The following is a 26,693-nucleotide window of genomic DNA, read 5'->3' on the forward strand; positions in this document are numbered from 1 at the left end:
GGTTGAAATAAATTGCCAATTAAGAGGCCAGTTTATGACTCCATTGTAACTTTGTTGTAAATCAGGTGTCAATTTAAAACATGAACTGTCCGATTTCTCAATAGGTGTACACACTGCCAAACCCAGATAGTACCACATTAGGCAGAATGATGATTGCTCAGCAACAGTGTCCGCTTTTAATAGTGCAGGTAACTCCTGTCACACTGCAGGGCTCACGCAGCTCAGAAGCAGTATGCGGGTGTGAGGTGAGCCGCGGCACCCACTCTGTCCCGTACCTCTCGGCTTGTGCTTTTTAGTAGTGAAGCCGGCTGTATCACTCCAGCGTAAGCCATCTCCTCACCGCGGCTTGATGGTATGGTGCTTGCTGTGTGACGCTCTGCCACAGCGTCTGCCGTATAGCTGCACTGGGCCGCTTCGAGACACAATTTCGCTCCTGCTGTATGGAGGTTAGGATAGCCGGGTATCGGGAACACTCCTTTAGAGTAGGCACCATACCATGAAGCCACACAGTGCAACTTGTACCCATGTACAGTTAAAAAAAAAAAAAGTTTGAAGTGTATCCAGTATCCACCTTGCATCCTTTTCTATGCTTTATTATTTTTCATCTAGCAAAGGATGACTTTTTTTTTTTCTTTTTACTGTACATGGGTACAAGTTGCACTGTGCACGCTTCCAAAGTCTGTGCACACAGTTGTGCTTCACATGCATGAACTCTAAAGGGTCTTGGAACTGTATTGGGCATTCCTAGTGGCTATATGGACATGCAGAGACTGTTCATATTATGGGGGTGTCACTGAAGTGGTTGCGAACAAAGACATTCAATCACTACATATGAGGCCATATTCTGATGGACAATCTGCACCTAGCATGGAGCCAGTGCTATTGCCAAAATGTGCAAATCGGGACATGCAGCTGCACACCAAGGAAGGTATTGGAGCAGTCCCGGAAGCAAAAAAACTTTTAGTGGTGTGATCTTTCTGGCTTATTTTTCAGTGAAATCCGTGCAAGGTTGGCTAGTCATGTAATTACATATTGGTCATTTTGTGAGTGGGCTACAGATGGACAAGTCTCTGGCAGTAGTTACTGACAGGGTGGTTGTTGTTCTAATGACCAATTCTGATCTGGTCTGTACACACGGGGCAAATTCAGCCTGAATCCCGCAACCAGCCTTGCAACCAGCCTTCTTTGTATATGTTCATCTGCTGCTTGCATAGATTTTGTTGTGCCTTGCACTTTTCTAAACTAAACTGTGAATTGCTGACACCTGTGTCTATCTGCAGCAATAGGGTAAAGAACATGTGGCTAACTAATATATATAATATATCTACTATAAACCAAATATTCCTCTATTTAACCAAGGGTTGCAGATTGTGACATTCATTGTGGACAGAGGCGGATTTGTGCCTAGGCCCGTGAGGCACGGGCCTCAGGGCGGCACTAATCTAGGGCGGCACTTGCGGACTGCCATGCTTTTAAATAGCAGCATGGCAGAGCGGGTGGGAAGCGGCAAGTGACAAGCGGCGCCGCCGCTGACATGATTCATCATCATATGTCAGCGGCAGCGTCGCTCGTTACCCGCCGCTACCCTCCCGCTCTGCCATGCACACAGTAGTATGTACATCACCGGCGGCGGCTCGCTGCTGTCACTGCCAGGCTGTGTATGTATATCCATGGTTCCCCCATGGCTCCGTCTTCGTCGATTGAGCTGATTTGCTCAGGCTCACTGCCTCCAGCGCCCATTGGCTACTGTATACACACAGCCTATTGGCTGCTGTGTATCCAATGGGCGTGGAAAGCAGCTGAGCTGAGCTCATCCTGCGCTGCTCTCAGTCAGTGTCTGAGTGAGAGACTGACTGAGACAGTCATAGCACATACAGTTAATACTCCACGTTATGAGGTGGGCTACAGTTACATTTGAATGAAGTATATATATATATATATATATATATATATATATATATATATATATATATATATATATATATATATATATATATATATATATATATATATATATATATATATAGTTTGTGTATATATAAATATATATATACACATATACATGTGTATATATTATATATATATATATTTATATACATATGTTTATGTGTGTGTGTGTGTGTGTGTGTGTATATATATATATATATATATATATATATTTTATTTTTTTATTGTGATAATTCTGTAACTGTTGGTCAGTCTTACTATTGCACTGGATCTAGATTTTTCACTCTAGTTGAAGCCTTTAAACAAAAGAGGATGCAGTCATCAGTCATCCTTTTATTGTGGTCTGTGGCCATTCATTAGATTAAAAGAGAACCTAATGACAATTACTGCTTTCCTTGCCAATGTACAGTATCTCACATAGGATATTGTATTGCCTTTGGGCACAATGCTAACTGTGCCCACTGATTGATTTCATTATATATATATATATATATATATATATAAAATAGGGGGGGGGGGCGGCCAAAAATGTTGTGCCTAGGGGCGGCCTGACCCCTAAATTCGCCCCTGATTGTGGGTTTGTTTTTTTGTTTTTGTTTTGTTTGGGGGGGGGGGGGGATTGTTATACTTAACCCTCATTCATCAATATTTGTTGAACATAAATCAGGTAAAATGTGTCACAACGGATCGCATGCGTCCCTGCCGCCAGGAAGTTCCTGGCGGCTTGCCAGGGTATCCAAACACTGCTGCGAGACGTCGCAGCAGTGTATGGGCACCTTAACACCCACCTCCAGTGTTAGCCCATTGTAGGACATGGGCTACATATACAGTCATTTGATACTTTGAGTAATATCTGAATCACATAAAGTTCCCTTTAAGGTGCCCATACAAAGAAGCGTTTTGTCCTTGCGATGCGGGCTCCCGCACACATCACATTGTACAGCACAAACCGTATGTGCAGCCTGCCAGGGCCGGCTCTACCACTAGGCAGCTTTAGGCAGCTGCCTAGGGCACCAGGATCTAGGGGGCGCCACCAAGTCTGCCTATCAAAAAATCAAGGATGTCTGTGAGGATCCTAGTTGTACTTAATGCAGGTGGTTGCTGTGGAACCTCTACGACCTCACCTCCATACTTCCCTTGAGGCATGCTTCCCTATTTTGCTGCCCTCTCTTCCTGTACTCTGTTGCGGGTGGCAAAGGGGGAGGGTGCTGGGGGCCTCCAGAGAAAGCAGGGGTCTTGCCCACCTACCTGGGGGGGCTGGGAGGACCACTGAATTTTGGGAGGCTCACTGCCATTCCAGAATGTTAGGCAAGTATGCATTAAGGGGTTGGAAAATGGTTATTGGTGGCAGTATGAGGGGGGGGGGGGTAGGGCAGTAGGTTGAAGTTTTGCCTAGGGTGCTGAGAAGCCTTACACCGGCCCTGCAGCCTGCACATTGTGGACTAGATCGCATTGCATCTAGTACAGAAAGCACGCTGCTGTAGCACATTGCATTCTTTTTGTACTAGATGCAATGCGATCTACAGTAGCACAAAAAGTACGGAGCACATCGCTCCGTGTATGAGCACCTGTTACCCTCTTCATGCTTTGAACCATGTGGTGCAATCCAATTAGTATCAGACTCATGTGACAAGCAGATTTGCATAATTTTGCAGCTAGAGCAGTTTCAGTGATCAAATGTGCCAGACATCAAGGGGAATTGAATATTCACAGCTTTTCTGGGCAAAAGTACGTTACATATTTCTACTGCACAGCAATTCATGTGTGCCCAGTGATTTGTCACATTTTACATGTGACCTTGTTCTGATAAATGTACAGTGCTTCATCATCCATGCTGAATGCTGTCCTGCTTTGACCTACGTCTGGAACACAGTCAAGAGGGGGATGTAGGAATGTTGTGGTGCCTAAAGCAAATGAGATCATGCAGCAGTCTTTCTCTATCCATTCCAAAGTCAAATTGTTGTTGTGGTTTTTTGTTTTGTTTTTTTCCCCTTCGTGCAGCAGGGTACACTGCAGTCTAGTTGACTGATGGGGATAGAGCTGGTGATGTAATGGCTGGCTCCTCCCCTTTCTACTCCCACCCTGACCCCAGTCTAAACGTCCAAACACACTGGGCGACTATGCCTAGCGTGTACTGTATGGACAGCGATGATCGTGGTCATCGCTGCGGGGAAAGCTGCTCAGTGCATACACACTCGGCGGCTTTCCCCCTGCCCGGCGCCGACGGAGGGGGGAGGGCGGCTTTGCATAATGCAGAGCTATGCAAAGCCGTCCTAAAAGCCGCTCATCTGCTACTATAACCAGCAGATGAGCGGCTTTCCCAGCGATGAAGCATGAGCGCGCAGCAGCGCTTATCGCCGGGCCATACACACTGGGCGGCTTTGAGCTGAAAGCCGCTCAAACAGGCTGTTTTCAACGGCTTTCAGCTCAGTCGCCCAGTATGTATGGGCCTTTAGAAAAAGTGCCAGCGGAGTCGGTCTCCTGGGCAATAGCTCCGGAGGGAGCTTAGATATTTATTTGTTTTTATTTAATTTTAATAATTTTTTATAACTTATAACTGAAAATTGAACCAGGCAGACCCTTTAGCAAAGGTCTGCCTGCGCCGAGGGACCCTGGAAGGGACTGGTCGTCACCGCATGCGGTGCACTTCCACGTCCATGCCACCGGAGACACCTCTCCGGGGACCCGCCACAGCCGCTTGCGGCTAGCGTTAAGGATCCTCAGGTGTACACCCCCGCAACTCCAGGGACACAGATGCTGGGGTAGGGGCGGTGGCCGGAAGAGGGAGCCGGGCTCTGACGGCCGTTACATGCAGCACGCTGTCAGAGCCTTAGTGCGGCAATGTCAGAGCTGGCTGTGGCCAGTCTCAGTCGCCGTTACACACGCCGCTGCCAAGCTAACATGGTGCGCGGGGGGGGGGGCGTGACTTCCTCCGTCTTCTCACCCTGTCCCCTGCTGATGTCAGCGGATGGCGCGCACAGTGAGAGGGAAGGAGTTGTTCCTCCTCTTGCTGCTCGGCGACATTACCGGCACACGTTCTCTGAGGGCTCCCTCCAGGTTAAGGCAGGCCCTGGTCCTCCAGCTTACTGGCCTCAGAAAAATTTGTTGTTGCAGGGTATTTATCTGTGCACTATCCACCAATTGGGGTTGGCTGTAGCTACTCTCTCCCTGTGCCCATTCAGGCCGCAGTTATTGTGTGGTGTTAGATCTGTGTGAGTGTTGTGATTGTCAGACAGCATTATGGCAGGGAAGGCAGCTACATCCAAAGCTGCCCTAAAGAGTTATGTTTGCAAAAAATTTAAAGACCAGTACACTCAGCACATTAAAGGGGTATCCTTATGTGAAAAGTGCTTCAGTGATGTACAGGTCCCTGTGGTGGTTCATCCACAATCTTCTGCCCCCCAAGTCCCTACACAAGTGGGGGACCCCATTCGGTCTGTCCTGGCTGACTTGGCTGCAGAACTGGCAGTGTCTCGTAGGGAAAGGGAGTCTCTGCAGGTGCAGGTTTCTGGTCTGTCTGTCTTATTCAGTGTGTTAATAATCTAGTTCAGTCTGTAATGGGTCCTCTCACATTTCTCAGTCAGGTCCTTCAAAGAGACCTATTTCATCTGTATTGAATATAGATTCAGATTATGAGAATGATGACCTTAAGGAGGGTGAGTTTACTTTACTTTAGTACAATCGGTTCAAGAGAGGAGCCTGCGGAAGAGATTTCCCAGGGCGTAGATGGTTTAATCCGAGTTATAGGAAGTTTCAGATTTCAAACCGTTTAAAAATGCGTTCTCAGTTTTCTCCTCAGTCAAGGGGTAAGTGGGAAAATTCTCCTCCCCCTGACGTTTCTGTATCGCGTTTATCTAAACGCACCACTCTGCCGGTTCCGGGTGCAGTTTCATTAAAGGAAGCGCCGGACCGTAGATTAGAGTCTTCTTTGAAATCTATTTACTGCTCTGCAGGAGTGTTATTGAGACCAGCTTTAGCCTCTGCTTGGGTAGCTATTGCCATGGAAAAATGGGTGGAGGAATTAACCCTCGGACTTCAACAGAACAGGTCATGTTCTGAATTGGTACCGTTGGCGGAATGCCTTAAGTATGCTTATGTAGGGGAAGTGGCAGCAGACCTTTCTGAATTGAATTTCTATTCCCAGCAAGTGGAACGCTCCAGAGTCGTCTAGAATCGTCTCGAATATCTAGCGCACTGCTATCATCAATGTGTGGAACGCAGGGACTTCCTGGTTTGCGTTCCACACCTCGCTTCCGCCGGAAACTCAGTCTCAAAGCGAGCTGAGCAACAGTGGAACGCGGATCCATCTATATTAAATGATCAATCGGCTCCTTACAGTGGTATTATGTATAATATGAATTGCGTAATGTATCAAATGTATTAGATGGCAATTGAATTAACAAACCGGAAACAGGAAGGAAAGTAACTTTCTGTCTATTGGGTATATAAACCCATACCTCCCAGTACTCTGCACACCTTGACAAAGACCCAGGAAGGGTCAAAACGCGTAGGGGAGCAAAGGAGGAGGATAATCTTGGATCCAGATTGACAGACTGTGGCTCGGAGTCAGATACACCTGGGATGCAAGTCCGGACACTCCAGGTTGTAGACTTTTTTGCTGTTAACATCTACCCATCTGAAAGTCTGGAATCCATTGTATTTGTCCTCACCACTTTTTATTGTTTTGTTTGTATCCTGTTTTGGAGGAAGTTGTATTAAAAAGATCCTTGTGTGCAAAATACCTACCGTCTGGCCTCCAAAAAGATACCTTGATGGGAATGTGCATTCTCATTTATGAGTGAGTTGGGGTACGCACCTCATTTCCTGTCGGTCTCTATAAGCACAAACGTCACATAGGGAGGGTCTTGTATTGGCCTCTGAAAGATACCTTGATAGGCTTTCCTATACCCACGATTTAGTGAGTCTGGTACGCAATCGTTTTATTCTGGTAAAGGGTTGACCAGCACAAGCTTCTTAGAACCAGGCACACGGGTGAAGAATTTTTAGGTTAAAGAGAGAAAAATAAGGAACTGTTTGGACATACTTCACTATTGTTGTTCATGCATTTCTTTTTCATGTACACATTTCCGGGAAAACCTCATCTGTAAGGATTCACTCAATCTAATCGAGGACAAGTGTTGAAAGTCATACATTTGAAGGGAAGTAACCTTTGCATTTTTTGAAGCGCCAGTATTGTCTCTGTCTGAATCTTGTATCTTTCTGAATTGGGTGCTAGAACTTCAGATTATGCGATGTTGGCTAGATGCACATTGTGGTTGCGGTCTTTGCAGGCGGAAGCAGAAATTTAAAAAGCCACGGAGGGTCTTCCTTATATGGGGGACTTTTGGTCCAGCGTTGGATAAACTCATCTCCCAAGCCACGGGTGGTAAGTCCACCTTTTTACCATCTTCCTCCACAGCGCCAAAGCGTCAGTTTGCAGGATCATCCTTTCGTTCCTTTCTCCTACAGAGGCAGATCTCGAGGAGCCTTCTCGTCCTTCAGAGGTAGAGGCGGCAGAGCCTCTTCCACAGCACAGCCCTCGGTTAGAAAGCAGGATGCCAAGCGAGCAGAAAAATCTTCCAGCTCACTTGGGGGACCCCAAGGTGGGCGTCAGGTTAATGTCCTTTCTGGACGCATGGACAGACCATTGCAAAGATTCTTGGGTTCTCCAAGTTATTTCCCGAGGATACCAAATAGAATTCGATGGTTTCCCTCCTCTACGCTTCTTTACAACAGGCCTGCCAGCAAAACGGCAGTCAAACGCGGCCTGTGTGCCTCCATCCAAAAACTCCTAGTGTCATGGGTTATTGTTCCGGTTCCGGTGTCGCAGAGGAGCCTGGGCTACTACTCCAGCCTCTTTGTAGTACCGAAGCCGGACGGCTCGGTCAGGCCAATTTTGAGCTTAACATTGTTTACAACAGGTTCAAAATGAAATCCATCAAGACTAATAGCGGGGTTGGAAACAAACAAGTTTATTTTCTCTTTTTGGACATCAAAGGTGCCTATTTACATGTCCCGATCTGGGAAGGCCATCAGAAGGTCCTCCGTTTTGCCCTCAGGGATCAACATTTTCAATTCAAGGCCCTTCCATTTGGTCTGTCCTCTGCACCCAGGGCATTTACCAAAATCATGGCCTGCATGGTTTCCACCCTCCGTCTCCAAGGAGTGACCATCGTCCCATATTTGGACAACTTACTGCTGAAAGCCCCTTCCAGGGAAAAATTGCAAGATTCTTGCCCTTCTGACATGTCAATTCCTCCAACGTCTGGGGTGGATCATCAATTTTCAAAAATCTCAGCCTCAACCGTCTTGGAGATTAATTTTTCTGGGGCTTGTCCTCGACACGAAAGAGGAAAGGATTTTCTTACCACCGGACAAAATTGTGACTTTACAAAACGTGGTACGGCAGGTACTCCATGCACCTCGGGTTTCGGCTCATCTCTGTACCCGGTTGGTAGGCCTCATGGTGGCTTTATTCAAAGGTCTTCATTTTGGGCGTCTCCACACGCGCTCTTTTCAGTGGAGCCTGCTAGGCCAATGGTCGGGATCCCACCTCGACATCCGCAAGAAGATAATCTTGTCCAGGAAGGCCCGTGTATCCCTGCAGTGGTGGCTCGGACGTCTAACCTTCTCAGGGGGCGCAGTTTCAAAGCGTGCGCATGGACCTTCTTAACAACCGATGCCAGCCTCCGCGGCTGGGGGGGCGCTGACGGAGGGCCATGTGTTCCAGGGTCAGTAGACTTCCCAAGAAACGTTGCTCCCTATCAATATTTTCGAGTTGCTAGCCATTCATCTGGCTCTGTTACATGCGCACAACCTCCTGGCAGGGAGGGCAGTTCCACGGACAATGCCACGGCAATTTCGTACATCAATCGCCAAGGAGGTACGAAGAGCCTGTGCGGCAATCAGGCCTATTCTGGAATGGGCGGAGGCTTATTCAGAAACTCTAATGCCATTTTCATCCCGGGTGTCGAGAACTGGGAGGCGGACTCTCAGCCACAAGGATTATCATCTGGGAGAATGGGTCCTGCATCCGGAAGTTTTTCAGCAGTTCACTCAGAGGTGGGACTCCACACATAGACCTGATGGCATCCAGCCTGAACAACAAACTCCCGCTTTATTGTTCCAGGTCCCGGGACCCAGCGGCAGTGGCAGTGGATGCGCTGTCAATCAAGTGGGAGTTCGATCTTGCTTATTCCAAAGGTTCTCAAACAGATAAAAAGAGGGTCAGGGTCTGTGATTCTAGGGTCTGTGATTCTAATTGCTCCGGATTGGCCGAGGAGGTTGTGGTTCTCCGACCTACGGTCTCTTCTTGTGGAACCCCCTTCAGCTCAGTCTCCGTCCAGATCTTCTTCTGCAGGGTCCGTTCGCCTACCCAAACCTACCTCGGCTACGTCTGACGGCCTGGCTGTTGAGGCCGATCTTCTGAAGCGGAGAGGTGTCCCACCGGTAGTGATCCCTACCATGATGAGTGCGAGAAAAGCTGTCATTTCTTGTCATTATTACCACATCTGGAAGGCCTATGTCTGTTGGTGTGGGACAAAGAAATGTCCAAAGGCTATATTCAGTCTTCCAAGATTGTTGGAATTCCTTCAGGCTGGTCTTGCGGCTGGTCTCCACTTAGGATCCCTAAAAGTCCAGGTCTCTGCGCTTTTGGTCTTTCACAGACGTCTCTGTAATACCAGAAGTCCAGACTTTTCTTAAAGGAGTGTTGCGAATTCAACCGCCTCTTGTACCTCCCACGGAACCCTGTGATCTGTCGCTTGTTCTCCGGTTCCTCCAGTCAGAGGTCTTTGAACCCATTGAATCAAACCCATTGAATTTAAAGTTCCTGTCATGGAAGACTATCATGTTGTTGGCCCTGGCGTCAGCACGCAGGGTTTCGGAACTGGGGGCCTTGTCCTGTAAACCTCCCTTCTTTATCTTTCATAAGGACAGGGTTGAATTACGGACTAATAAGGATTTTTTTTACTAAAGGTGGTTATAAAATTTCATGTTAACCAGCCCATTGTAGTTCCGGCCTTCACAGAAGGTCCGGTTTCATTGGATGTAGTTCGTGCCCTAAGGGTGTATGTTTCCAGGACCGAGTTTGTACGTAAATCAGACTGCCTGTTCGTTCTTTATGGTGCGGAAAAGAGAGGTTGGCCGGCATCAAAGCAATCGTTGTCTCGTTGGCTTTGTTTCACTATTCGTGAGGCTTATCGTCATGCCCACAGGCATCCTCCCTCCAGTGTTTCTGCACATTCCACTAGGTCTGTTAGCACCTCCTGGGCTGTTTCTAGGGGAATTTCTATCTCACAGGTTTGTAGAGCAGCCACTTGGTTCGGCTCTAATACGTTTCTTAGTTTTTACAAGTTTGCCAGTTCTGCATCTTTGTTTGGCAGGGCGGTTCTGCAGGAGTCCCTCCGCTCTCCCACCTGGGAGTAAAAGTTTTGGTATTTCCCCATCAGTCAACCAGACTGCAGTGTCCCCTGCTGCACAAAGTAGAAAAAAGGAATTTGGTACTTAACGATAATTCTCTTTCTCCGCTGCAGCAGGGGATGCTGCGCGCCCGCCCAGCGGTTGTCATCCTGCAATTTTGCCTATGTACATATATGTTGTAGTTATGCATGTGGCTAACCATTTTTGGATCTTCCTTCAACTTGCTTGCCTGCCTCTCTCCTCTCGGACACAGTTTTTCTAAGACTGGGGTCTGGGTGGGGATAGAGGGGGGAGGAGTCAGCCATTACAAAAGTTTAGAATTGCCGACTCCTCAGTACACCAGCTCTATCCCCATCAGTCAACCAGACTGCAGTGTCCCCTGCTGCCTCGGAGAAGAGAATTATCGGTAAGTACCAAATTCCTCCTTTTTTTTTTTTTTTAAAGTACCATCATTTATGTAAATAAACAGCAATAATGGTGCCCATACAGGGTCCCATCACACACAGCACAGCCTAATGCTGAATGCACGGGAACTGGTAGCTCACTTGTGGCAGGAGTCTAGCGTCACATGCACATGGCGTGTCCTTCATACAGTACGCCTAGCATCAAATACATCTGTGTCTGGTTGTTCTCAGCCTGTTACTTGTCTAATCTTGTACGTCTACTATAAAACTGCTTACTAACCACCTCCTTTCTCTTCCTTTCTCTTCCTTCCTCTAATGCTTCTTGTACTCGTGTGCTTTAGCGCTTCAGCATGGAAGGCTTATCAAACGTCATACAGAATAGCCTTCGTCAGACGTTTGGGAGTTCTGGTGCAGATAAACAGGTGCTGGGATTTTCTCTTCTCTCCTTTTTATCTTTTTGATCTTGTCAATCCCATGTATTATCTTGTATACCAAGTCTTTCCTAGGAATTACTCTTAGCCGTTGCTCTATTTTCAGCAGTATATTAGGTTTGGTGTTAGACAGTCCTTCTTGGTGCAGTGTGCCAAATTTGGGAACACCAGTGGATTAATGCTGGGAGAGCAGAGCCTTATCTATCTAGATTCTAGAGTGTTCTTCTGCCTTGGCGCTCTTTAGGGTTTAGGGTTGAACATTTCTCTTCTGCAGTTGTTGATACAGCATATTATACACTGTAGTCACAAATGCAAAGTTGCAGAATAAATTCGTGATTAGCTTGGTAATGCCAAGTATAGATATTGTACACTTGAGTTTTGTTTGCCATTTTTTTCGAATTTTTTTTTTCTTCTACATTGATCTTGACCTTTTACTGACTGTTATATCCGATCTCTTTATAAACCTTGTGATATCAACAAGCAAATCCAAAGGGTGCTAATCTGGTTGGTGCAATCTTTGTGAAACCTTTTCGGTAATGTCCGCTAAGTTTATAAGATCTAGCACTGCATAATGGTTTGCGTGTATCGTGTCACTTTGCTTTATGTGACTTGCTGGGCCAACAGACACTGCTAAGCTGCTTTAGGACTGTCTGCCGTTCTACCACTAAACTTTAATTCTATGTTTGTTTCAGTGGAATGATTAGCTCTATGTTTTTCAAGATTGCACACAGCTAAACCAACAGAAATGACAGGCTTAATACAAGATGAAAGCAGTGTGATTAGTACACGTGTGTGTGTGGCAACATACAACATATTTGTTCCCTTAGCCACCACAAATCTTGGCTGCTAACATTTCCTACCTACAGCCACGCCATAAATGACACCAATACATTTCTACAATCCTCCGCAGTTATGTTTATTCCCCTGCAGCTATAGAACAAACAGCACAGTTTACTCCTACATTCACGCGTATGCAGGTGTGTAACGACCCCTGTCACTCTCTGTTCTTTACCCAGCAGGCATATGACTTCAGATGTGGTCCCAGCCAATGGAATAAGCACCCCTAGCCTTCTCTCATATTTCTTCTATTTCCTTTTTATTTTCATTCATATTTTATTTCTAACGCATGTGATGGTTTAGTATACAGTCTGTTTTGTAACTACTGTGTTCGTTTGTACACCATTTAGTTAAGTTTTAGTAAGATGATTTTATGGACTATATTTAGCTTGATGTATTCGATTTGCCACTTAAAGTAAATAGAATATATTTTAATGAATGAGTTTTAGACCGCCATAAAGTGCCTGGAACTAAATGCAAAGTATTTTGTGAATTGGTCGGGTATATGGGATGTGCAGTTCTATGTAAGCTGCAGCATCATTTAAACTAATCGGAGATAGATTATACGGTGAAATGGCCATCTGGCTTCCTGGCACAGTTATGAGTAACAGAAGTCCATGCATGTGCTTGCTGCATTCCTCCAACTACAGATCATGCAATTTTTCATGTGCAACACGTATGGCCTGTTTTGTGTCCTAAAGGCAAGCCTGCACATTGTATTTGTGGTGGATTAAGACGTTTCATTGTATCCTTTTGTATTGTATTCTTGTACAACCATATAGAGGATCACTGCTTTATAATATCATTATCCAATTTTGTCCAACCAGAGGATTTGTTGCCAGCTGCTACATGAATGAAGTAATGGGGAGTATGCTGGATCTGTCTTGTGTTAGAGCATATGGGACTGTGCAGGATACCAATTACAGTAGCTAAGCAGTGTTCTAGATTATAATTGTTGCTGTTGTTAATGTGAATATAGTATTAAAATATGTAAATAGAGTAATTTTGCAGTTATGTATTATGATCTAGCAGGTTATTTATAACTTCTTGTATTTTGCTTTGTTTTTCTGTTTTACAGTATTTAACCACAGTTATTCCTTATGAGAAGAAAAATGTGCCACCTTCTGTTGAAGATCTCCAAATACTAACCAAAAGTAAGCATAAAGCCGTTCCGCCATGGGTTCTGTGGACTCTAAAGCAATTGATTTGTTTGTGGTCCTTGCGATTGGTTTTTAGCTATTCATATTGGACTGTGTGACGAGGTTAATTTAATTAACATGAAATACATTGTGGTAATCATATCGTGTGGTATCATTTATTCCAGTGCCGTGGGGGTGGAACTGAGATGGTGCGCCTGTCTGCCAGCCTGAGGAATAGTCCGATCCCCTGAGCTGGTGCAGGCTGGCAAACAGGAGCTCCATCTGAGGGGATGGGTCTCTCACGTCCCCGTCAACACGGCGGAGCTGATTCCCTGCCGTCTCCACTTCAGGGAGATGGGCAGGGTTAGTGGGGGCTGCGGGCAGCGACGGGGGAACAGCAGGGAGCCAGCGTAGGGCTCCGACAGAACTGGACGCGTGAGCCCCCTTCTGTCAGATGGCAGACAGCGATTCTATCACCAGGAGCAGCTTAAATGAGATCTGCTGCATCTGTACACGGGGTGCCGGATGGTCCCCCGACAATCGGGATTCCAATGGTCAGTATACCGACATCGGAATACTGACTCTTAAGTACCCGATAGTTGGGCTCCCAACTTAATGGGGCAGTTTTGCAAGGGGCTTGGATGCGCTTGGCCCTTGTCCGAGTACCAGCAGTTGGGATTCCAATGCCAGTATACTGCCTGTCCATAGTCAGCTGTCCGCCCCCCTCATGCACGTCACGACCGCATTTCCATACACATGCCCTGCGGTTTCATGGGAATGTATAGCTATGAGCAGAGGCTCTCAGATTATGTTAATGATACTTGTTTCCACAGTCTGTCAGATCTTCTTCTGCACAGCATCATGCTGGCCACATCTACCTCTTTGTGTTAGTGTAGAGTTAATGTTGTGGTTTTTTTTGTTTTTTTTTATCTCTGCAGTTCTCCATGCAATGAAAGATGACAGTGAGAGAGTACCAACCTTGCTAACAGACTACATTTTAAAAGGTATGTTCTCTCATCTGTGCCTTTAAAGTCTATTCGGGGTACTAATTACCAAAATGCAAAACAAACTTCTGTAAATGTGCACTTTAGATTATTTTAACACTAATGTAATGGATGATTTTTGGGGTTTTGTTTTTCTTTATCATAATGGGAAACCTACATTAAGATGAATAAATGTCTGTATTGCAAATACTGTTTACAAAAAATCAGAATGTACTTTAGTGGTAAATATGCTTTTTTGGGATCAAATAAACCAGTCCCCAACGGACCTTCACTGCATCTTTGACCAAGTATTGGTGCCTTATTGATGTACAAACCAGACACATCACACTGGTATTAGCCTGAGATCTTATTAAATCATTGGCTTAGCCTTAGACGGGATACAAACGTTTGTTGACTTGCAGTAGATAGGCGTTATAATACAGATTTAAGCAATTTTAAGCGAATTCGGCCCAGCGAAGGGTACGAGATCTGGTTAATTTGGGTGCCGTTGCCGGCATTTAAACACGTTGGAATGGCACCCAAACTGGAACCTTGAACCCTTTGCAAAAAATAGGATCGACCCCTTAGTCTCTTGCCGCACCATGTGTCTCTGACCCTGGGGCCGCCACTGGTCACAGCACCTCAAAAATCTAGTCTGCTGTAACTTTAGTATCACCGGATAGAGGATAAAATGGAGCAATTTTGACACAAAGTACTGCTTGGTTTATACCAAATATTCCCAGCATTCAGCTAGTACCATTACAAAAAACTATAATACTTGTGTCTTATTAGTAAAAGGTTTCATAAATTTTTCAATATATATAGGGATATATTCAATGTGGGCGTATATACTGTATACGGCAAGCCGTGCCAATAGCTCTCCGTCAGAGTATTCTACAGCCTCCCCTTCATTCACCGTTTTCACCTCCTCTGTTCCCTGAGGCAAGGTGGAAACGGTGAGTGCAGCCATCAAACGGTGGGGCTTGCTGCATTTGTGGGTAACCTCACCGTTTAAGGGAATAGAGGACGGTGAGGATTTTTGTAAAACATTGAATACAGTGAGGGGGGTTGGTCGGCGAGGATGGCTTTTTCTCGCCCGAAAAGCGATCAGCGAATCTCTAAGTGTGCAGGCCCCTTAACTCAATAAGACCTGGTCAAGCACTGCAAGCTATAAAGCGGAAAGGAAGATCTGGGGCTTATGGTGCATACAGAGGAGGCAGATGGAGGCTGTATGTAAAGGTTCAGAGGGACGTCTGATAGATTTTTCAAAATTTCTCAGTGTTGTAATACATTCACTACAAAGTGAGTCATTTTATTTACTTAATTTTATTTGTATTGTTTTTGAATGTATTTAAGTGTTATAGCTGGTTTCCTATTGATTTCAGTTATTGTATTTTAAAGTTTTTATTAAACTTGAGGTGATTTTTATTTCCTTATACATGTCCTATGGCAATGTGAACTAAATCATTTGCTGCCTTTCTATAGATCCAATTTCTGGCACACTGGTTTTATTTCTGTCTGTTTTTTGTTTGTGGAGTATTTTATTTTATTTATTTATTTTTTTATTACCATGGGAAATATCTGAGATCTGCATTACAATCTTGAGTACAAGATTGCTGATTGGCTGAGTTTCTTAATGCAGTCCAATTAACATATCTTTTATATCTAGTGGTAAAGGTTATGTATAAAAATGTGGCAGCAAATCAGACAGAAGCTAAAACTGTAAGTGTATTTAGGCCCTTATTCTGGTGCACTCGCAAAGGCAAATTCCTTCTCAAATGGACAAAACCATGTTCTCTCCAGGTGGGGCAGATGTAACCTGTGCAGAGAGATTTAGATTTGGGTGTTATTTTGTTTCTGTGCAGGGAAAATACTGACTGCATTATTTTGACACTGCAATATACATCTCATTTGAAGTAAAACCCCACATAAATCTAATTCTCTCTGCACAAGTTACTGCCCCACCGGCAGTGCACATGGTTTTGTCCATTTGAGAAGGAATTTGCCCTTTGCAAGTGAACCAGAATAAGAGCCTTAGTCCACGGTACTGAGGGACATGTACATGCCGCACAATATAATCCAGAGGTGTGATAGTCCTTGCAGAGAACATTGCACAGCTTTGCATGTGTGTCATTCTGTCTGTTTCACCTGACTTCTCTTGTTTTTGTGTTGTGCTAGCCCTGGTGTAATACTGGATGGCTATGAGGTTTGTGCAGTGTTGGGATGTATTACTGGGATTATAAAGAGCATCTTTAACTCATGATGTGTATGGGACTTTACATCTGGCCTCTTATAAGATAGGAGTTCTATTGAAGATGGGGTGTTGACCATACCAAACGGATTCTACTTATTTATTTAGCACCTTCTAGAAGATATTCGATCAAATCTGGTCGCTATGGGCAATATCCCATCTTCAAAAGCACTCCCATTTTAGTAAATGCACCCCTTATTTTCTGCCTTGATTCTCTCGCCTGTAAGCCACTGTGAGTGTCGCCTGTCTGCCTTGTTCCCTTAAATAGCAACCACCGCTTATGAGAAAAGGCAGTTTACCAATTCATATTAATATGCTAAACTCATATTTTGCTTTCTTCTGCCTGCAAATGAGATGTTACTGGTCCTTGAGCAACCAAGGAAGCCAAATGGTGATTCTAAATCAGCCCAGCTGTACCTTGTAGTAAGATCCTTTTTGATGGATCATTATAACTTATGACCGTAGTATAAAAGACTAATAACTGAAGCTTAATCTGTTAGGATGATAAGAGTCTATTGAGGAAATCTTATGTCCTAAGACCACCAGCTGCTAGAAACCATGCTTCACTATAGTACCATGTCATGTTCTAACTGTATCGTTTGGCTTTTACTTTGGTGCTGTAGGAACCCTCACTTCAGGTGCTGGGTATAATGACCTTAAAGCCTTCACTGTCCCAGCCTCTATTAGACTTGTTTGTACATTCTGCCTCACTTTAGCTGCCTGACCGATGATAACTCTGGTATCGTACTCACTGCTGCTCTCATAGTCGGGACATTTGTTCTATGTGTTCTTAGATAGGTAAATAACTGAAACGACTCTGCCTGTGCTGCTCCACCATGTCGTCGCCATTGCCTACTGCCTACTACATTTATTTATTTATTTATTTTTAAATCCATAAACCAGTATGTAACCCAAGTAGATCCTATTACCCCCTTGTTAACCAAATTAAATTCTTACAAATATATTCTAGAGCAGTTTGACAGAGCCTGAGCAAATCAAGTGCATATATGGTACTTCGGGTTTTTTTTATAAATATTATTGAATATTTACGCGTTTAATTACAGTACACTAGGATAGCAGGTGGCCACCTGAAAGAAATAATCACCTACATAAAAAATATATCAAGAACATGAGTAATATTAAATCTATAAAATATGCGTGATTTATCATAGTGGAATTCATTTTTTTTACTAAATATTATATTATGCTATATTTCTGCATTTTTTTTTTATTGTAAATAAAGCAGAATTACAATACAACAATTAATAGACATTGATAAGTTTAGGCAGGAACAATTTTTGCACTTGTTAATTCAGTACCATACATGCACTTGACTTGATTAGCGCAGGCTCTGTCAATCCTTTCTTCTGACTGTCTACCTAGACATTGTAAGGCAGGCATTCCCAACCACGGTCCTCAAGGCACACCAACAGTGCAGGTTTTAGTGATATCCAGGCTTCAGCACAGAACATTTAATCAGAATCCCTCAGAAACGAATTAAGTCACCTGTGCTCAAGCCTGGATATCTACAAAACCTGCACTGTTGGTGTGCCTTGAGGACCGTGGTTGGGAATGCCTGTTGTAAGGTATTAAATGATGTCCAGAAATTTTGGCTAGCCAAAAATCCGGACATACTTATTCAATGTAGCTGTTTTTTTGGATGGTTTTTCCACCGGCGCAAATTTTCCAACCATGACTATTTTTGCGACAGTCAAAAAATCTGCACTCTGACCATCCCAGTGCAGATTTTCTGACTGTCAGAAAAATCTGCACAGATTGAATTACTCCCCATAGTCTGTAAATCATCCAGATCCACAGGGAATGCAGATAAAGCTCATCGAGCAACCTAAGTCTTTTGATTATCTTGTGATCCTTCTAGGATCAGGGTAGGGTGCTGGGGTAAGGGGCAGCATTAAGGGCTGGGCCGGGCCCGCCGATGTTACTGCGGGGGGGCGGGCCGATCATCTGTGGCAGCACCGGGTCCCCCAATCACACCGGTGGGGGTAGATGGGCAGGCTGTTTTAGCAGGGCACTGGTAGCACGCTTTTAGCACTTTAAATATGAGGCAGGACACAGCACCCTGCTAAATCAGCCTAGCATGAACACTATTACATAACCATGTCTTACACAATACACTTAAAGTTAGGATCCTTTATTGTCAAATGATAGTACAAAAAAAAAATCTCCAAGCACTATAGAAAATATTTTAAAGCCTAATACAGTAATTCTGGTTCTGGAAATACTGAACTTCAACATTTCAGTTTATGGAATAATGGTATGCGATGGAACTATTTTTAGTATTTTTTTTTTAAACTGTTTTTCCATTGCAGTCCTGTGCAGCCTGTCTGATAAACATGTTCTGAGCTATTTATTGATCTCTTAGTCTATATTCTGCTGTATATTAATTCACATAAGTTGGCCAGATGCTGAAGTATGTATCCCCAAAATAACCCCATCCTATATAATACAAGGTTAACGCTTCTTCTCCCCGCTATGGGCAAATTCAAGTGTTGCGCGTGCCAGCGGTCACCTTTTGTGGTACATGACTGCGCAATTCAAGCGTAATACCAGTGCTGACATTAAGGTTATGTTGACCCATCATTTTGACTGACCGGGAATTAGTCCCTATTAATAATTGTATCAAATCAATATGACTGGTTATGTTGCCAAGTGATGGTTTATCAGCTATTTGTTTGGCGAATCCCCCGACCACACATACAGGCCCCATTGGTGGCAGAAGTATAGCATTAAATGACCAAATATCCTGCATTTATTTGGCTCAATTGGGGCAGTGATCATTTCTTAGGCTGAACTGCAACTTTCTCAGATCCACATGAAAAATATTTTTTTTGTCCGAAAAAGCATGGGCTGGAATTTAATTGTCTGGTTTAAAACCATTGGGCACACAATTGTCGTCATATTTAGATTTCGTTGTTCCAACCCGTCGGAATCTGCAAAATAGAAATATCACCTAATGTGTTCTCAGCTTAACACTTGATTTTCTTTTTGCAAAAATATGTGTTAATTCTCAAAAGTATAACCTATACAAAAACACAAGTCCTTAATTAAAGTATTGTTGTGTAGATGTAGACTGGTGCTGTAGGTAAGTGTTTTAGTATCTCATTTGTGGTATAATCGTTGGTTTTTGTGTGTTAACTCCTTTTTTTTTTTTTTTTAAAGAATTATTCTATTACTGCGGATTGTTTATTTTTTTGTTCTTTTTTTTTTTATTACAGTGCTATGTCCTACCTAAGAAGCGCCTGGCTTTGGAGGATGAGATCTCTTGTATAAGATGCTTTTTCCATGGATCGGTTAGAAGTTCCTATGTGAACAGACCCTGTAGCTGAATCTGCATTCATCAGCACCCCATTTCTATTATTCAACTGTTTTTTGAGCATGTTGACCGAATTATTCAGCTGTTTCCCTTGTCTGTGATAAGTGTTATGAGATCCCACCATTGCTGGTGTACATACAGTACATAGAATCTGTTTTTGCCATTCAGGATATGCTCCTCCAGAAGTAGTTGAACATGATATTTATGAGATTAGAACAAGTGTACAGTTTTAACCTGTTTTTATGTGTTGAATTCTATTTTTACTGTAAATGCAAGTAAAGTTCTTTGATGGTTTTTAAGAAGGAAAGAGACCATTGCTTATCAATATAACATTGTTTAACCTAACAGGATAATCTGCTAGTTCAATACAGCAATGTCATAATCTTGTATAAAAAGGGATAAATATGCTAATTGCACTGATACATACATATATATATATATTTTTCTCAAGTCTTTTTCATACTAACACACATTTCTGAACACTAAAAAATACCACACAAGATTACACTCTGGCCAAGAAAAAACAGAATAATTTTTTTCAGATTTTACTTTGTTTTTCTTTTTTGTTTTGTTTTTTGGGGTGGGGGGGGGGGGGGGGGGAGTGAATGATGAGTTGCTTGGGACGTTTCTAACCGTCTGTATTATGATTACACATCACAAGGCACTTATTTACATGGAGAAAGCCATTTTGTGGCCTGATACTATATTCAAAATAATGTTGCCCCTCAATTCAAAATGCACTTGTTTAGGTCACAGAATGGCTACCTCTATCAATTTACTTGTCTAGTATAACACAATGCTGTCCTTTTCATTTAGGCAAGACCCCATTACAAAGTTATTAGCAACATGTTTCTAATGTCCAATTGGAATCCAGGATATCTGACTGATGCAATTAGCAAATTTGTATTTGTAGCGCTCGCACATGCATCAGACCTACGATAACTACAGTATATAAATGCTTTATCCTTTTTATTTTTTTAGAAAACAATCTATTTACAGTGTTGTACAGTTACTTTTTTTTTTACGGAATTTTTTCAAATGTTAGTCATTGATTAATTGTCAGTGACCCATAACATGGAATGGCTTGCGCTGCCATTGTCCAGTGTGACTCAATAGTTATCTATATTGATTTGGTCCTATTAATTCATTCATTATGGATGGACACTAATTAGAAACCTCTGATGCTTTCTGATTTATGATACAATTTGTGCTGTGACTTAGTATATTTTTGGTGTTTTCAGATGCTTTCTTTTGATTGTCTATAGAAAATATATAAACTTTTTTTTTTTTTGCCTTCTAATGCAAAAGGCGTTAGACATAAACTGCTGACTATTCATTTAGCAGTCAAATTACTCATTGCTCATGGAATTATTTAGTTGATTCCGGATTAAGCTTACAATCAGGTGCTTGGCGTGTGTGTTCTGTAGCGTCATATACTCTATATATAGGACTGCTCTGGTTACCTGTGAACCAAACTAATTGGATCTATAAGTGGATCTGCAGTAAAGCAATGCCGTTAGAAGTGGTTAAGCCATGTGATGAACATAGAAGCAGACAAAACCATTATCCAAATTGGCTATTGAGGTCCCAGGAAGTCAATGGGATTGTCCCCTAATTGCAAACAGCTGGTACATTTCATAGTGACATAGGGAAGTCTCTCTCCTATGTCTGCCTATTTTGTTGTAAATGGGCTCAAAGGGAATCTTTGAGATACTGTAAATATGCATTGTACCTCAAAAAGTAGACTCGTTCTTGTTTAATGCTCCTGAATATCCTGAAGACCCTCGCACAGCTTTTGCCTGGGATATTTGAAAAAGTCTGGTTCTTTCAACGAATAAAGTGTTTTTATGCATACATACCTCAAGTTCTGAAGTTTCTGGAATGTCAAGAGCATTAGCATTAGGGATGTAAGCCTCCCATTGGCTGCTGACAACCATTGCTGAAGTAAATGACACAAAGAACATGATATTGTAAACTCTGAGAATCCTGGAAACTAGGATTTGTTCACATTGGATAAACTTGTATTTTCAAATATGTAGTGCTTAACTTTCCTCATTAAAGGGATATATATTTTTTTTCTAGAAAACAAGTGTAAAAATGACAAACATAGGCTTATGTACAGTATGTACAACCTTTTATACAAGAGGTTCATTTGAGCATTTCTAGATGTGTACTAGGTATAAGTGCGTGGCAGATAGATGCAGCATTTCTGGTGCATAATTACTGAGGATGCAGACAAATACCATCAGAATACTAGGAACAGTGGTCTTCAGGACTAATTGCAATGCATTCAAGGGCTTCTATATAGTGGCTGTGGAATATTTCCACATCCTGCACTCTGGAACTCAGAATAGCATCACTACAGTAAGCTCATTATCTAATAAGCATTGTAAATGCACATGAACATAAAAGTATTAATAGCACTTTGTGAGATACATAAGGGATGGTGATTCAAGTGGAGCAATACTTTGTTTTGTGAATTATTTGTCCAACAGAGCGTATCTGCTTATGTTTTAGCTCTCGGTTATAACCTGGAAATAAATGCCTGCATACTGTAGGAATACACTTCATGTGCTGTGCCAGCAGCATAGTACTGTACACTTCACACACAGGTGGGTTCTACAGACCATATAGGAAAGCTCCTCCTCCACTTGTGCAATAATTAGTACTACTACTACTATACAGTGGATGCTGTGCATGCTATTATCCGCTCCGCATATAAATAGGACTGAAACTGGTTTTATGAATTGACTGTTCTGCTTTGGCTAAGCCATGTTACTTACATGGAGGTTTTCATTTACCAGAGGTTAGATGACCCTATATTAGGTCTCTGTTTTATATAAAATAAGTATTATTAAGTTAATTAAACTATCATCTTGGACATTTGTGGTTGTTCTACAATACCATGTATGTTTTTTTTTTTGTTTGTTTTTTTACTTTTGCACTGAATGAAAGACCTCAAAGATTTTTTGCTTACACAATGGACCTGCATTTAAAGGACTTCTGAACTCGATATTTCAGTGTGTGTGTGTGTGTGTGTGTGCGTGTGTGTGTGTGTGTGTGTGTGTGTGTGTGCGTGTGTGTGTGTCTCTGAGATCTGATAATGAAGTTTGCAAATTCATTGCAGTAAAATTGCTACACTGATATGCCAACATCATCAAACCATACTGATGTAGCTGTTCAGTGCTTCCACAGCAAACACATGGTGGTGTTTTAAAAAACCTAGTGGTCCGAACGTGTGTGTGTGTGTGTGTGTGTGTGTGAGATATGTATTCAATTAAGCTTAAAGCATACCTCACAGCACTTAGACATGCTGAATTGGAAGAAAATAACCCCTGATCACGGAATGCTCACTTATGTTGACATCCCCTTGGACTGCCTGCCAATCTCACTCTAGCTTTTTAATATCTTGGGGTGGGTTTCGAAAACCTAGTGGTCAAAACGTGTGTGTGTGTGTGTGTGTGTGTGTGTGTGTGTGTGTGTGTGTGTGTGTGTGAGCTATATGTATTCAATTAAACTTGAAGCATCTTGCAGCTCCCAAATATAGTGACTGAATACATGAACCAAAATCATTTAACATATCCTTTGTTTTGTTCCAGTGTAATGCAACACTGCTGCCTTTTGGCCCAACCAGAACAGGCAGCAGGTCGCAGCTACTGTAGTGCTGACATTTTTGCAATTTAGCTGCAAAATGTGAAGTTTGAATTTATAATGGGGTTTTTTCCCCCTACTGCTATAGCTGCCTAATAGCCACTTCAGGCATGAGCCGGGGCTTCTACATATGGTTTGAATATGGCTTCATCCTGTGTCTCAGCTAACTAGACCCTTTCACACTACAATTTGGACCTGGGAAATTCCTGTGTTGAACTCCTGTCTGCCCTGCTATTCTGTGTGAGTCACTGCTCATTAAATGCTACCTCATCTGCAGGCAGCAGAGCACTCACAGCCCATTGAGTATTTTCAGCACAGTCCAAGTCCAAAACCCCCCAGGTTGTGACATTCACAGTACAGATGACCGGATTGGCCCTGGGTTAACACTGATACTGAGCAGGGACGCAGACCTGGGACATCAGTTGCAAGTCGGGTTTGTTCACACACAGCTGAGACCCAGGTCAAGCCACAAGCCCCACAATATACCGGTTTGAAAGGCAAGGCGCTTGATAAACTAAGCTTCAAAAGTGATAAAATGGAGAGTGATAAACAGCCAGCCAATCAGCTTCTACCTGCCATGCCACAGACTGTGTTTGAAAAATGTCCGACAGGAGCTGATTGGTTTGTTGTTTCACTCTCCATTTTCTCACTTTTGAAGCTTAGTGCATCTGGCCTTATGTCCTTGCCATTAGTGATCTGCAATAAAGATGATGCAGATAGCATATAAGGTGGATTTAGTGTTCTTCGTCCATTTCAGGTAAATTGAGCGGCATTCTAGCCATACTGAACAATGAATGTCTGGTTTACATGTTCTTTAATTGCAACCTTGTAATGAAGCCTGTTGAGGTCTTTTACAGCTTTTATCTTTTTAAGAAATAAGGTTTTTGCTTCAATTTGTTAATTACCATGCAGTCTTTTTCAATTGCAAGTATTTTGTATTTTTTTTTCTTCTTTTGTAGCATTAATTTGTTTACTGGTTATTTTAGTTGTGTGGAATTTTTTTTGATTGTTTTCCTATTTTACTCCATGGAGCACAAAGCAAAACCAAAATAAATTCTAATTAAATGTATTCTCCTGTTTCTTGGGTTTCATTTTTTTTAATGTATTTACTTTAGATATGTTTCCTTGTGAAAACACATATAGTGCATGTGTTAGAAATTTAGGGCTATATTCAGGGTCCGGCGTTAGGACGTCCAGTTCCGCCTGTTCTAGCTTTTACATCAGCTAGACAGGCGGATTCTGTTTCACCCTTTCACCAATTGGTGTATTCAGGGTGATTTCAGGGCGGAACGCCACCTGGCGTTAAAACACCAATGAGGCGAAGGTAAAGCATGTCCATTTCGCCTGGACAGTCACAAATTGCTTGCCTGTGCTGCAGTGGTCTGGTGCGCTGGTTGAATGTAAACTTGCTGGGGATTCTTACCTGGCTATCTATCAGGGGGGCATGCAGCGGCCAGGAGTGCACTCCAGGGCAGCTTGCTGGGATTCCGGCATCCAGGGCTGACAGCGGGCGGCACCCCAGAGACTGTAAGTAGGAAGGCAGAGGTCTGGCAGCGGGCTGGCAGCGGGGGAAGCAGCGGGCCGAGAGCGGGGGAGGCAGCGGGCTAACAGCGGGGAAGACAGCGGGCGCGAGTGCACTCGAGGGCGGACAGCGAGCTGTGCACTGGAGGCTGCAAGGAGGAATGGGGGATGCAGCCGTGCCAGCCAGTATGAAAGGGGAGCACGGGGGATGTCCAGCGCACTACCCTGCTTCTTTAATCCACATGCAGGCGAGTGCGCTGGACATCCCCCCCCTGCTCCCATTTCATACTGGCTGGCACGGCTGCATCCCCCATCCCTCCTTGCAGCCTCCAGTGTACAGCTCGCTGTCCACCCTGGAGTGCACTCCTGCCCGCTGTCAGTCCGCTGTCAGTCCGCTGCCTCCCCCCGCTGTCAGTCCGCTGCCCCCCGCTGTCAGCCCGCGTCCTTCTTACTTGCTGTCTCCGGGGTGCCGCACGCTGTCAGCCCTGGATGCCGGAATCCCCGCAAGCCGCCCCTGGAGTGCACGCCTGGCCGCTGCATGCCCCACTGTCAGGCCGCTGCCCACCCACTGTGTCTTGCCGCTGGTGATTGAGAGCCAGGTAAGAATCCCCAGCAATTCGGCACACCAGCCGCCATTGTTCCACCCTCCTACTGCCCACCTGCATCACCCTGCTGGCCACCTTCAGCCCCTCTGCTGCCCTACTTCTGCCCTTCTATACCCTCCTGCTGCCCACCTGCATCACCCTGCTGGCCACCTTCAGCCCCCCTGCTGCCCTACTTCTGCCCTTGTATGCCCACCTGCATCACCCTACTGGCCACCTTCAGCCCCCCTGCTGCCCTACTTCTGCCCTTCTATACCCTCCTGCTGCCCACCTGCACCCTCCAGCTGCCCACCCTTGCCTCTGAATCTGTAAAATCTGATGCAACCTGTGCCCCCCTCCTGCTGCCCTCATTCACTCCCTGCTGCCCACCTGCGCCCACGTGCTGCTGCCCACCTACGCCCCTGTGCTGCTGCCCACCTGCGCCCCCGTGCTGCTGCCCACCTGCGCCCCCGTGCTGCTGCCCACCTGCGCCCCCGTGCTGCTGCCCACCTGCGCCCCCATGCTGCTGACCACCTGCGCCCCCGTGCTGCTGACCTTTCACCCTCCAGCTGCCCTCTTTCACCCGCCTGCTGCCCTCTTTCACCCGCCTGCTGCCCTCTTTCACCCGCCTGCTGCCCTCCGTCACCCGCCTGCTGCCCTCCGTCACCCTCCTTCACCCCCCTGATGCCCACAGGCACCCTCTGTCACCCGCCTGCTGCCCTCTTTCACCCGCCTGCTGCCCTTTCACCCGCCTGCTGCCCTCCGTCACCCGACTGCTGCCCTCCGTCACCCGCCTGCTGCCCTCCGTCACCCTCCTTCACCCCCCTGATGCCCACAGGCACCCTCTGTCACCCGCCTGCTGCCCTCCGTCACCCGCGTTCACCCTCCTGCTGCCCTCCTTCACCTTCCGGCACCCTCCTGCAGCCCACCTGCACCCTCCTTCACCCTCCTGCGGCCCACTTGCACCCTCCTTCACCCTCTGGCACCCTCCTGCTGCCAAATAGCGCTATTGGCCGCCTAGCGGCCGTGCGACTCCTGATGGTTTCCCTCCACAGGTACATGCTGGATTTCTACTGGACAAGGGGACTGAACTACTATCAAGATAGGTAAGTATTTGCGTGAATGGGCTGTGTGTGCATTAAAGTTTTATTTTTCAAGTGTCTTTGTGTTTTTATTTAACTATTGGTTCTGCT

General features: G+C 44.5%; 1 protein-coding gene across 2 annotated transcripts in view; it reads left to right on the plus strand.

Annotated features, from left to right (window-relative positions):
* FEZ2 (fasciculation and elongation protein zeta 2) overlaps positions 1–24,467 on the plus strand; it is a 73,952-nt gene extending 49,485 nt beyond the window's left edge. Inside the window, exons 6-9 of one of the 2 annotated variants that reach the window (XM_083176048.1) lie at positions 11,114–11,194; positions 13,119–13,194; positions 14,118–14,183; positions 19,650–24,467. In XM_083176048.1, coding sequence (XP_083032174.1) covers positions 11,114–11,194; positions 13,119–13,194; positions 14,118–14,183; positions 19,650–19,666 — 240 coding nt within the window. In that variant the 3' untranslated portion in view covers positions 19,667–24,467. The remainder of the gene's footprint in view (positions 1–11,113; positions 11,195–13,118; positions 13,195–14,117; positions 14,184–19,649) is intronic. The other variant, XM_083176049.1, reaches the window with a different exon arrangement.
* Positions 24,468–26,693: the final 2,226 nt, after the last annotated feature.

This window comes from Crinia signifera, chromosome 3 (genome assembly GCF_055691185.1).
Source record: "Crinia signifera chromosome 3, ASM5569118v1, whole genome shotgun sequence".
NCBI lineage: Eukaryota > Metazoa > Chordata > Amphibia > Anura > Myobatrachidae > Crinia > Crinia signifera.